The sequence below is a fragment of the Ptychodera flava genome (genome assembly GCF_041260155.1).
Source record: "Ptychodera flava strain L36383 chromosome 3 unlocalized genomic scaffold, AS_Pfla_20210202 Scaffold_25__1_contigs__length_14229661_pilon, whole genome shotgun sequence".
NCBI lineage: Eukaryota > Metazoa > Hemichordata > Enteropneusta > Ptychoderidae > Ptychodera > Ptychodera flava.
In genome coordinates this window covers 13386980-13401041 of record NW_027248279.1, presented here as the reverse complement: position 1 = coordinate 13401041, position 14062 = coordinate 13386980, and the positions used below count along the sequence as shown (strand labels likewise).

The 14062-nt window shown below is 37.4% G+C and overlaps 1 protein-coding gene across 1 annotated transcript in view; it reads right to left on the bottom strand.

Annotated features, from left to right (window-relative positions):
* The window catches only part of LOC139125607 (sortilin-related receptor-like), a 44118-nt gene that overhangs the window by 5928 nt on the left and 24128 nt on the right, over positions 1-14062 (bottom strand). Inside the window, exons 13-19 of the mRNA XM_070691704.1 lie at positions 11901-12104; positions 11086-11199; positions 10337-10453; positions 8945-9073; positions 8262-8384; positions 7719-7835; positions 6094-6239 (exon numbers count right to left, since the gene is read on the bottom strand). Coding sequence (XP_070547805.1) covers positions 6094-6239; positions 7719-7835; positions 8262-8384; positions 8945-9073; positions 10337-10453; positions 11086-11199; positions 11901-12104 — 950 coding nt within the window. The remainder of the gene's footprint in view (positions 1-6093; positions 6240-7718; positions 7836-8261; positions 8385-8944; positions 9074-10336; positions 10454-11085; positions 11200-11900; positions 12105-14062) is intronic.

The following is a 14062-nucleotide window of genomic DNA, read 5'->3' as shown; positions in this document are numbered from 1 at the left end:
GGCAATAGAGAAATACATATGCAAAAAGATGGGAGGCTATGGTAGTATTTGTGAAATCGAGGTCAAAAGTAGTCGAGGTGATGTGACATTTGTTAAAAGAATTCAATGTCATAGTTATCCCTTTATACCAAAAATCAGACCTCTAGCTCTATCACCTTAGCCTGGAATTATATATGTGCATAATTAATGAGGTCTTGTCATGTTCCATATTGACAATTGAATCTATCCCGTAGTACTGCCTGTGTACCAAAATTCGGATCTCTAGCCCTATTGGTTAGCCTAGAATTAGATATGCGCATAATTAATGAGGTCTGGTCACGTGACATATTGACAATTGATTTCTATCCCATAGTAGTCCCTGTGTACCAAAATTCAGATCTCTAGCCCTATTGGTTAGCCTAGAATTAGATATGCACATAATTAATGAGTCTGGTCATGTGACATATTGACAATTGATTTCTATCCCAAACTACTATCTGTGTACCAAAATTCGGATCTCTAGTCCTATTGGTTAGCCTAGAATTAGATATGTGCATAATTAATGAGGTCTGGTCACCTGACATATTGACAATAGTTTCTATTCCATGGTAGTCCCTGTGTACCAAAATTCAGATCTCTAGCCCTATTGGTTAGCCTAGAATTAGATATGTGCATAATTAATGAGGTCTGGTCACGTGACATATTTGCAAGAGATTTCTATCCCATAGTAGTCCCTGTGTACCAAAATTCGGATCTCTAGCCCTATTGGTTAGCCTAGAATTAGATATACGCATAATTAATGAGGTCTGGTCACCTGACATATTTGCAATAGATTTCTATCCCATAGTAGTCCCTGTGTACCAAAATTTGGATCTCTAGCCCTATTGGTTAGCCTAGAATTAGATATGCGCATAATTAATGAGGTCTGGTCACTTGACATATTTGCAATAGATTTCTATCCCATAGTAATCCCTGTGTACCAAAATTCGGATCTCAAGCCCTATTGGTTAGCCTAGAATTAGATATGCGCATAATTAATGAGGTCAAGGTCACGTGACATATTTGCAATAGATTTCTATCCCATAGTAGTCCCTGTGTACCAAAATTCGGATCTCTAGCCCTATTGGTTAGCCTAGAATTAGATATGCGCATAATTAATGAGGTCTGGTCACGTGACATATTGACAATTGATTTCTATCCCCATAGTAGTCCCTGTGTACCAAAATTCGGATCTCTAGCCCTATTGGTTAGCCTAGAATTAGATATGCGCATAATTAATGAGGTCTGGTCACGTGACATATTTGCAATAGATTTCTATCCCATAGTAGTCCCTGTGTACCAAAATTTGGATCTCTAGCCCTATTGGTTAGCCTAGAATTAGATATGCGCATAATTAATGAGGTCAAGGTCACGTGACATATTTGCAATAGATTTCTATCCCATAGTAGTCCCTGTGTACCAAAATTCGGATCTCTAGCCCTATTGGTTAGCCTAGAATTAGATATGCGCATAATTAATGAGGTCTGGTCACGTGACATATTTGCAATAGATTTCTATCCCATAGTAGTCCCTGTGTACCAAAATTCGGATCTCTAGCCCTATTGGTTAGCCTAGAATTAGATATGCGCATAATTAATGAGGTCTGGTCACGTGACATATTTGCAATAGATTTCTATCCCATAGTAGTCCCTGTGTACCAAAATTTGGATCTCTAGCCCTATTGGATAGCCTAGAATTAGATATGCGCATAATTAATGAGGTCAAGGTCACGTGACCTGACCCAAAATATTTCGGTGAACATTAGCAGCCAATGATCGTCTATGTCGAAAAAGAACCAGACTCCTAGCTCTATTGGCTAGCCTGTGATGGGCATTTGTAAATCTATAGGGGAGGTCAAAGGTCACAGACAAATGTGAAAAATAATACTTTAAAAATCTTCTTCTCAAAATCGGCAGGGCCTATGACCTTGAAATTTGGCATGAAGAAGCCTAGCCCTATGGTCTACAAAAATATCTAACAGAATTTTGATTGGTTTATTTTTATGCAAATTAAGCCAAGTTGAAAGTTTAATTTCAATATGGCTGCCAGGTCACGTGACCCATTGTTATGGTCATGTGATCAAAAAATTACTTGTGAGGAGTTTTACCTATGTGCCAAATTTGAAGTCTCTAGGTGCAACAGTGTTCGCGTGGCAGTTGCATTTAGAGGACGGAAGAAGAAGAAAAAGAATAATAATAATAATAAATATAGCTGCAAGCAGCGATGACCGGGTTTCGACACAAGTAGCAGCATTAAGACAAAAGAAAATTAGATTATGCACATAATTAATGAAGTACAGGATGCAGTGTCATTAGGTCTCCCATCATACCAAATATGAAGGGTGTACCACTTGTGGTTATCAAGTTGTGGACATATAGGTATATTTAAGGTCAAAGGTCATCGAGGTCACATGACATTTTGTCAAAAAATTTTTATTGCTAAGCTATCCCTATATACCAAAAATCAGACCTCTAGCTCTTTTGGCTGGCGCAGAATTAGATATGCGCATAATTAATTAGGTACAGGATGTGGTGACATAAGGTCTCCCATCATACCAAATATGAAGGGTCTAGCACTTGGGGTTACTTAGTCATGCCCATATATGTATATATAAGGTCAAAGGTCATGAAGGTCACGTGACATTTTGTCAAAAAAATTGTACTGCCAAGTTATCCCTATATACCAAAAATCAGACCTCTAGCTCTATAGGCTGGCTCAGAATTAGATATGCGCATAATTAATGAGGTACAGGATGTGATGTCATAAGGTCGCCCATCATACCAAATATGAAGGGTGTACCACTTGTGGTTACTGAGTTATGGACATATACGTATATTCAAGGTCAAAGGTCATGGAGGTCACATAACATTTTGTCAAAAAAATTGTAATGCTAAGTTATCCCTATATACCAAAAATCAGACCTCCAGCTCAATTGGCTGGCTCAGAATTAGATATGCGCATAATTAATGAGGTCTGGTCACGTGACATATTTGCAATAGATTGCTATCCCATAGTAGTCCCTAAGTACCAAAATTGGGATCTCTAGCCCTATTGGCTAGCCTAGAATTAGATATGCGCATAAATAATGAGGTCTGGTCACGTGACATATTTGCAATAGATTTCTATCCCATAGTAGTCCCTGTGTACCAAAATTCGGATCTCTAGCCCTATTTGTTAGCCTAGAATTAGATATGCGCATAATTAATGAGGTCTGGTCACGTGACATATTTGCAATAGATTTCTATCCCATAGTAGTCCCTGTGTACCAAAATTCGGATCTCTAGCCCTATTGGTTAGCCTAGAATTAGATATGCGCATAATTAATGAGGTCTGGTCACGTGACATATTTGCAATAGATTTCTATCCCATAGTAGTCCCTGTGTACCAAAATTCGGATCTCTAGCCCTATTGGTTAGCCTAGAATTAGATATGCGCATAATTAATGAGGTCAAGGTCACGTGACCTGACCCAAAATATTTCGGAGAACATTAACAGCCAATGATCGTCTATGTCGAAAAAGAACCAGACTCCTAGCTCTATTGGCTAGCCTATAATGGGCATTTGTAAATCTATAGGGAGGTCAAAGGTCACCGAAAAATATGAAAAATAATACTTTAAAAATCTTCTTCTCAAAATCGGCAAGACCTGTTACCTTGATATTTGGCATGAAGGGGCCTTACCCTATGGTCTAAAAAAATTTAGGACAGAATTTTGATTGGTTAATTTTTATGCAAATGAGGTCAATTTTAAAGTTTATTTTCAAAATGGCCGAAAGGTCACATGACCTTTTGTTATGATCATGTGACAAAAAAATTACTTTTGGTGAGTTGTACCTGTGTACCAAATATGAAGTCTCTAGGTGCAACAGTGTTCGCGTGGTAGTTGCAAAAGAAAGGCGGAAGAAGAAGAAGAAGAAGAAGAAGAAGAAGAATAATAATAATAATAAAAAACAGAACGATTACAAGAGGGTTTCGCACCCATGGTGTCGAACCCTAATAATATAGCTGCAAGCAGCGATGACCGGGTTTCGACACAAGTAGCAGCATTAAGAGCAAAAAAAATTAGATTGTGCGCATAATTAATGAAGTACAGGATGCAGTGTCATTAGGTCTCCCATCATACCACATATGAAGTCTGTAGCACTTGTGGTTATCAAGTTGTGGACATATAGGTATATTTAAGGTCAAAGGTCATCGAGGTCACATGACATTTTGTCAAAAAAATTGTAATGCTAAGTTATCCCTATATACCAAAAATCAGACCTCTAGCTCTATTGGCTGGCTCAGAATTAGATATGCGCATAATTAATGAGGTCTTGTCACGTGACATGTTTGCAATAGATTTCTATACCATAGTAGTCCCTGTGTACCAAATTTGGATCTCTAGCCCTATTGGTTAGCCTAAAATTAGATATGCGCATAATTAATGAGGTCTGGTCACGTGACATATTTGCAATAGATTTCTATCCCATAGTAGTCCCTATGTACCAAAATTGGGATCTCTAGCCCTATTGGTTAGCCTAGAATAGATATGCGCATAATTAATGAGGTAAAGGTCACGTGACCTGACCCAAAATATTTCGGTGAACATTAACAGCCAATGATCGTCTAAGTCGAAAAAGAACCAGACTCCTAGATCTATTGGCTAGCCTATAATGAGCATTTGTAAATCTATAGGGAGGTCAAAGGTCACTGAAAAATCAGAAAAATAATACTTTAAAAATCTTCTTCTCAAAATTGGCAAATCCTGTGACCTTGATATTTGGCATGAAGGAGCAAGGCTATAAGGTCTAAAAAGTGACTGGAGCAGAATTTTGATTTATCATTTGTTATGCAAATGAGCTCAATTTTAAAGTTTATTATCAAAATGGTCGAAAGGTCACGTGACCTTTTGTTATGGTCATGTGACAAAAAAATTACTTTTGCTGAGTTGTACCTGTGTACCAAATATGAAGTCTCTAGGTGCAACGGTGTTCGCGTGGTAGTTGCAAAAGCGCGACAGAAGAAGAAGAATAATAATAATAATAATAAAAAACAGAACGATTACAAGAGGGTTTCGCACCCATGGTGTCGAAACCCTAATAATAATAAAAAACGGAACGATTACTAGAGGGTTTCGGACCCGTGGTCTCGAAACCCTAATAATAATAATAATAATAATAAGTATCCCACAAAATGTACAAATGGAAATTTCATCATCATTTGTGAAAAACTAAATTAAGATCATATCAATAATTCTAGATATCAAATGTGATTGTCACAGGACTATAAGTTCCAGAGAAGCATATTTTTGAAGAATGGAGCTAATGAGAAGTAAACCTATATGAAGCTGTATATATTGTATTTCAAAGCTGTATGAGAGATGGGAAAACAGCATTTCAAAGCAATATGAGTGAAATTTTCACCCTTTTTGTTTTGTTGAACATCAATTTGAATATCACAATTCTATTCTGTGACATTTGCATGAGGTCATAGGTAACCATGGGTTTAACAGACTGATATCATAAAATGCTGCTTTTGTGGTTTGCTGTCATCATTTAAATGTAAAACCAAGGGATGTAGACAATTTCAATTACAGGTGGCAAAAATAAAAGTATTGCTGTTTACAAGTTGAATGTCAGCACATTACGTTTGCGTAAAATGTCCTGATTCCTACTTAACCTGTTCACCAAATTCCCTGTAAACAGGTCCACACTCACCATTTATTACAATGGGTTTGGGCTGAAGCATGGTGGTAAAAAGGTCAAAACTAAAATTTTTCACAGCTGGCAAAATCTTAATGATAGCCAAGTATTTTTAACAGCTTCTGGCTATTTTCTACATCCCTGCAAGAAATGCATTGAAACTTATTAACATTCTGAGTGCTGTTATTTTTCCCACCAAAATTTAAGTGCCACATTTTACCAATGTTTATGAATTTTTCTGTCATTTTTGGAATATTCTTGGACAATGTACATTAAGTTTTATTGGCTACAGTGTTGTATCAAAATTTTGGCAATCTGAAAAAATTGACTGGGCTATATTTTGTTGAGGCAGCAAAACTTGACTTTGTAAGAGTTGAAGTTTTCATACTCACCGCAGTCATACTCATCCGAGTTGTCTCCGCAGTCATCACATTATCACATTTCCACCAGTAGCTGATACAATTACCGTTAAAGCAGGAGAACTGCCACATATTACAACTCCCTGTAGGACGTGTTGGCTGCACTGTCGTTGATGTCACTACAATGATAAACCAAACACACAACATGACGTAACAATCCTTAATAAATTGCTGTAACAATCTTTATCTTTGGTTATCAACCTTCACTCTGAACAAAATACACATGACACATTCCCTGTGACTAACATCTTTAGAAAAGTACACGAAAAGTTTCTATCATGCCCTGATATTTTATCAAATCATCATAAATTCTTTATCTTTAATTAATGATTATTTGCTCAGTTCTTACAACTACAACTGTCAACTCCTTTTTTTACTTATTTCTCAAATTACCAGATACATGAATACATTTGATGAGACCACAAAGTCGTTTTGGAATTGCTGACTTGCAAATGTTTTTCTCTGTATTTTGTTATGTTTATCTGTTTATTAGAGCTGCCGGCAAATGGCATTCATTTCCCCTATGCCAAAATAAAATATCATTGTGGAAATTACAGTGCTAGATGCAAATAATTTGATGCAGGATTTCTGGACGTATCACACAAATATGCAAATTAGAAATTAATTAACATGATACTGATAAATGTACTTATACACACTTAAAGCAAGATGAACTCAACACCTATACCAAGTTTTAACAATCTGAAGAAGTATTTCTTGACGTATCAGCCTAATTATGAAAATTCATTATATATGCAATACGCAATTAATTGACATGATATGATTAATGTCTTTGCATACTACCACAAACACTTTGAGATCAACATCAGTACAGGGTTTCATCATATTTCCTTTATTAGAGAAATTCATAAATTAAGCAAATTAGCAATTAAATGACATAATCCTGCTAACTGTCTGTGCATACTGTTACAGCTCTGTACCATGTTTCATCAAATTTGAGTGGATATTTCTTGACATAGCACCCTAGTAACCAAAATTCATCAAATATGCAAATTAGCTATTAATTGACATGATCTTGCCGAACGCCTTTGCACAAAGTTACAACTCTGGTACCTATACATCTTAAGAAGTTTCATTAAAATTGAGTCAGTATTTATCAAAATATTAGTGGAATTATGAAAATTCATAATTTATGCAAATTAGCAATTAATTGACACAATACTGACAAATGTCTTTATGTGCTATTAGAGCTGTGTGTGACCAACATGTGTACAAAGTTTCATCAAACTTGGTGCAGTCTCTTAAGAAACAGAGCTTTTTTTCAAAAATCACTAATTATGCAAATTAGCACTAATTATGCATGCCATACCCAAAACAATGGACGTGCATATGTATGCTATAGTGTATTATCCTTGTACCAAGTTTCAAAGGAATTGGCTCAGCCATGTCTAAGATATCTGCGTGGACGGACGGACGGATGGACGGACAGACGGAACCCAAACCATAATTCCCCCCGGACCTTGTCCAGGGGACTAAAAAATAATGAGAAAGAGACATCTTTATTTCAAAATTTGTGATTAACTGAGCAGAACAATGACAGATGACTTTGATTTTCACCAGGTCAAAGATAGACTCACCACAACCAGTTTCATCGCTGTTATCACCGCAATCATCCTCTCCATCACACTGCCAGGAACTGAAGATACAATTTCCATTTCTGCAGCTAAACTGGTATGATGAACAACTCAGTGTAGCTGTCAGGCAAGTGATACAGGATATCAATATCAATTATCACAAACTTCCTTCAATGAAAATACAGACATTTGTGATTGTATATGCTTGTGATTGTGGAAGTAACCCATAGAGAGCCACAGACTTTCTACATAGATACAGACTGATGCTAGACATTGGACAGATATCCATATATTTCATCCATCAGTGTTAGACCACTTTTTAAACTCTTTCAAACACTACGTCCCTGTAAAGAGTTCTTACTTTGCTTGGAAAAGAACCATGCTGTAGCAAATACAGCACTAAATGGGATCGAGCTATAGTACTTCTACATTCTATCTTGAATCTCCTGTATGGTGGCTCATGGTTGTGTCCACTGAATTGTGAAGGAAGGGGGATGAACCACTCAGACTTCTACAATAGGGGTGAACATGATATGTACTACTTACGACAGGAGGGTCCTTCATCAGAGCCATCATCACAGTCTTGGCCACCATCACAATGCCAGTACGATGGAATACACTGACCATTGGTACATTGAAACTGATTGGCGGAACAAGACGACACAGGCGCTGTTCAAAGAAACACAATAAGAGCGTGAACGGTCTGTCTGAGTTATTCAAAAATAGCGTCAATCATTGACATATCCCATAATATGTATGTCTAAGATGAACCATAAACCATCAATTCAGTAGTTGTCTACAAATATCTTTTTTTTTCATCTTGTAAATGTTGACTAAATCAGAAACCTACAGAAAACATTCACACAGCGTTCAACTTCAGCGCCGACATAGTTTTGTAATCTGGAGGCATACTCTCACCTGTATCACATCCTCCTACGGACAGAAAGCTTGTATCACTTTACTGTGGCTACATAAGGTGTATTACATCAACTGTATGATATTACATCAAAGACAGTAATCAAGAAGTGAAATGCTACCATACATACTCTGTGTAAATCATTATCTCAAACCTCATTGTATAAAGGTGGCATGTCACCCACATTTGTAATTATTTAAAAGGGGGATTTTTGATTGGATAATGGATTCAATCACGCCCTAGAGAAAATACTGCTTGTTTTCAAGTAAAGTAGTTCATAATGATGAAAGATATAAGATGATAAGGCACTAACTGGTTCGGTAGGAACAATCCACCTCATCTGACATGTCATGGCAATCATCATCGTAATCACAACGCCATCTCTCTGGAATACACCTTCTGTTTGTACAGGTAAACTGTCCTGGTTGACAGGTAGGATAATCTGTGAAGTTAAATAAAATGATATCTGTAAGATTCCGAGGAATATTGGAGACCTTCCTACAAAATGTGTATAAAATACTTATAACAATTTTACAGTGGCATGCATCATGATAAATGCTAGCCATTCTGAAGTTAAAATGCCTCTCAGAGTCAATGAAATCTTGGAATATGGACTCGTCATTTTTCAGTACTTTTCTGGTCTACAGTACCATTGTAGGGGCTCATTTTTAAGCCTTTGGAGCAAATAAATTTTCACTTAGTTTTTTTGAAAACCAACATATTTAATCATCCCCACTGAGCTAACAGGGATGCTAGCCATTCTGAATTTCAAATAGTGGTAAATCTTAGGTAATTTGTTTCTTCAGTACCAAACTGTGCATGATAAACCCTGATTTTTATACCTGATTTGGTAGGATAATGGTTGAAAGCTTCTTTAGGGAAAGTTTGAGGAAAAGTTAGTTCTTTACTTTAAAGGCACATTCTATTTTAATTTTATGAGTAGAAATTTGGATGTTAGAGCAAAAATACCGCTTTTCTCTCTTATTTAGTGTGGTTTTACCCTATGATATTGTCACAAACTATTATTAGCTGTGCAGGGGGTTACAATGTGGAGTCAAAAGTCTTTAACTCTCTCATCTACTTTATTACATAGCTTGAAAATCATGGCTGAAGTTGAAAAGGCTGAATCTTCCGCCAACCTATTGAAGGGTTTACAGTCATTGGCGCTGTTACCACAGGTTGCAGGGAGCCAATATGACAAATACATATGATACTCTATCATGTGAAAGGATTACAGTTGCTAAGAGTTGTGAATGTCACACATTACAAATTATCCCTTGATTTGCTGTGAGTAATATAGCAAAGCAATAAGCAGTAAAAAGTCAATAAAAGATACCGTTACTGGCACTTTGAAGGGACATTGTAGTTGTTTATATACATCAACTTTAGTTTCTCATTCTGATCCTTAAAGCATGATAAAACACCTATTAGTTAGCTTGTCAACAAAGTATCTATATCTATAAAATGCACTATTTATATTTGAATTCTTGTCCAGACCAGAATTCACTTGTCAACAATGACAATACAGTCTACACATGAGTTGACAAGCTGAATACTGTATCTCAACATGCTTTAGGGAGTCGAATAAGAATTTAACTGTTGTGGACATGAAAAACAACAATGTTAAAAAAAGGCGTCATGACTTAGAGCTACTGGGTCAGTAGCTATACATCTATGAGGAAGAATGAATGATGAAAATACTCACCACAGCCTCTCTCATCTGACCAATCGTAACAATCATTGTCAAAATCACATTTCCATTGTGGAGGGATACAGCGACCATTGTCACATGTGAACTGTTCTGGACCACAGGTTTGATAGGCTGATGAAAATGAACCACAGGGAGAACCAAACATTAGGAACGACCATTGGGAGGGTGGAAAATTAGGGACAACCACAGGGACGCGCAATCATTAGGGACAACCACAGGGAGGAGCAAACATTAGGGACAACCACAGAGAGGAGCAAACAGGGACAACCAAGGGAGAAGCAAACATTAGGGACAACCATGCGGAGCAAACATTAGGGATAACCACAAGGAGGAGCAAACATTAGGGAAAACGACATCGTGTGCAGACAAAGAGGTGGACTCAGACAGGTATGAAAAGTCTAAAGATTTTTCAAACAAGAGTAAACTGATAGGATTAGTAAACCCTGCGTTTCTTCTATGGATATCAATGTGTACAAAAGAGTTGAGTAACAGAACTTAGAGACACTCTGTGTGAAACCAAGTGTTCACATGGCAAGATCTGAACTCATTACAGTACAAGAAATTAAACTATGTGACTGGAATACATTAATAATTTGAGTTCTCACATTATGTTCAGATCATTTTATCAGAGCATTTCATTTCCTGAAAACATGTTGTCATTCCATGTCCAGAGAAATTTGTGGCATTGCGTTGAACATTATAAAGCACTGTACTGTTGCAATGAAATGAGATGCAGTACTTACGGCAATCTACTTCATCTGAATTATCACCGCAATCATTGTCACGATCACATCTCCAGCGATGAGGAATACAGTGTTCATTGCTGCATGTGAACTCATCATTGGAGCAGTTGGAGCCTAGGATACATACAAAACACATACTGGTATATATACAGACAATAGCTAACCTTATGACAAGTATGACTAACTTGAACATAACCAGCCGAACCATATATCAAGGCCATACTGGTATTTTAAGTGATGTGTGTGGAGCTAAGTCTTACTGACTAGATAACAAAAGTTTCATCATAATTCTATGGACCAATGGACACATCTAACTTCAATCAACCCCTCCCCCCTACTTCCTATAACCAGGTTCATATCCACCATTGATAACAATTGTTTGGGACAAACCATGATAGTAAAAAGGTCAAAATTGTTTAGTCTGCAGACAGTAACTGTCAATAATTTGACTCTCCAGTTGACTTCAAAAACATAAGATGTTGAGTTTGTTTCTGTTCCAAGTTAATACTGATTAATCTACAAGCCCTGAACTTTGGATATCGTATGCAGAGACAATACAGCCTTCCTGTATTATCTGTGCAACCTCCCATGGTCCGGAGCATGTACTTTTCCTTAGAAACTTAGGTGGACTGTTACCCAGAGCAGAGTCTGATGCATTCAAAAATTTCCACAGTAAGCTGGCTATTTTCTACGCAAATGACATGGATATTTAACCCTTTCACCACCATGGTTTGACCCAATCCCATTGTTTTCTATTGTAAATTTGGACCTCTTGACAGGGAAATGGAGGTGAAAGGGTTGACTGAACCACACACCTGCTGAAGTGATACAGCTACCATTCACCATGCGTTCTCTTGATGGACATTCACACATCTCAGATTGGTCAGGGCGTGTCACTGTCCTGGTGGCGTTGTCACAACGACATGATCTGGAGATACCACCGTTATCAGTAGGCTTGACCAAACAAAGTTGACTGCATTGCCCGTTAGAGTTGCCGTCACTTGAACATGGATTTTTCCCTGAATAAGAAGTGGATTCATATCAGATTCAGATTTAATAGATGTAGCTTTACCAATAACCATATTTGCACTGGGTTGTCACCTTGCAATACTTTACATTGTAGAAACACCAGCCCAACGTTTGTTTATATTTTCATTCTTTTGTTACACAAGACAACATTATCGTTTTGTTCTTCTTGAAAGATCTTAATTTTTGCTGAAATGCAAATCATTAGCCCTGTAATCACAACCCATTGAGTACAATATGAAGTCCTGTTATAAACAAATGAATTATATTCCAGACAAAATTCAGTTGTCAACAAAAACATCAGATAGGACACACGCGTGTCATTATTTGAACAATGTACACCATATGTAAAAAATGTGGTCATATTGCACCAACAGGTACAGTTGTTTGTGTGACAACACGGAGAAATCTTGACCTAATTCTGTTTGGGGACTTCAGAAAATAAAGTAAAATATAGGCACTGGGACTCATTGCGTTTATTTGTATAATTCCTGTACCTAAGGCGTCAAGGTGAGGGTACCGTGAAAAACCCGATCAATTCGACCACCCTATTAATTCGACCACCCATTTTTTTCACCAAACATAATTTTATTTGGGCCCTTTCAAATCGACCACCGACTAAAATTTGGACTTTCTCGATCTCTATTAATTCGACCGAATTACATACCCTTCAAAAACTTCCTTCAGTTGGTGAATGAACGATATTTCAAGACATCGAAAACCACCGTTACGAATACGATGAACCACGGGTCAGACAAAAAGGCAGAAATGAGAACAACAAAGGGCTTTGTAAACGGCTTTCAGATTGGTTTTCATTGGGTCACATGATTATTTTCGCTGAGTATGAAACCTCAGTGATTTATAGTGAGCTGGATCTCAGTCGCCCTCTTTCGAAATCTGCGTGAAGTTTCAGCGTGTGTGAAGTACCAACCCTCTAGTCTCTGGTTTTGTCACTATTTTCTCACCTTAATATCGAAGAAGTAAGAATAAATTACCTACTTTCTCCCTTTCTTATTGTCTTTTCCGAATTCTTACCATCCCGTGTCGATTGAAATTTACAGACTCTTTCTGTGTGTGAATCAATATCCCTTCCTAATTGGACAGATATTATGTTCTAAACCACATGTTGCTTGTTCCTAAAACACATAGACAGATGTGCCCCGTGCACTAAAAGGACGAGTTTGCGAAATCTTTTGCGAACGCTGAAAAAATTGCTGAGGAAAATCGATGTTACATGTCAGTAAGTACGGCCGCCGCCGCCGCGCCGTGCGTTCTTACCGACTGGGAACAGAGCCCGGGGAACAGAGTAATATTTTCAAATGCAAATGGGGACAGTGTCAAGGAAAGAGTAAGACGACGACTTATTTTTTCAAGCTGAAGAAATTGCTCTTTCTGGCTGTTTTAATGACTCAATCGAATATTTTTGTACCCAATTAATAAATCATAGACAATCTCAATTCTCGGTTTCTGGCAATTTTTGTCGACCGATAAGTCTTTTCATCTTCAATATTCCATTCTAATTTCACCTATATAATATCCTAACCTCCTGTGACTTTCCTTCTAAACGTTGATTTGCCTTGTGCACCAAAAGAGATGCTGTATTTTATGCCAAACGATGAAAAGATCCCTGAAGAAATAACCATGTATCAGTCAGTACGCCGACGGCAGGCGAAACCCGGACAGCCATGCCGATTGGGGACAGAGCAGAGTAGATCGAAACGCAAACGGGGTATTATTATAGGAAAGGCGATGACTTATTTTAAAGCTGAATAAAGTGCTGTCTCTGGTTGTGTAAGTCTGTCGATTGAAATATCTACATTTTGTTCCCAGTTGATTAATCATGGGGGATGGCAGTCTCGATCTCCCCTTTATGGTTCGATATTTACTGACTCGTTCCTTCTCATTTTTGTCAATCGATGAAAGCATTTTCGTCTTCCTTATTCAATCTACT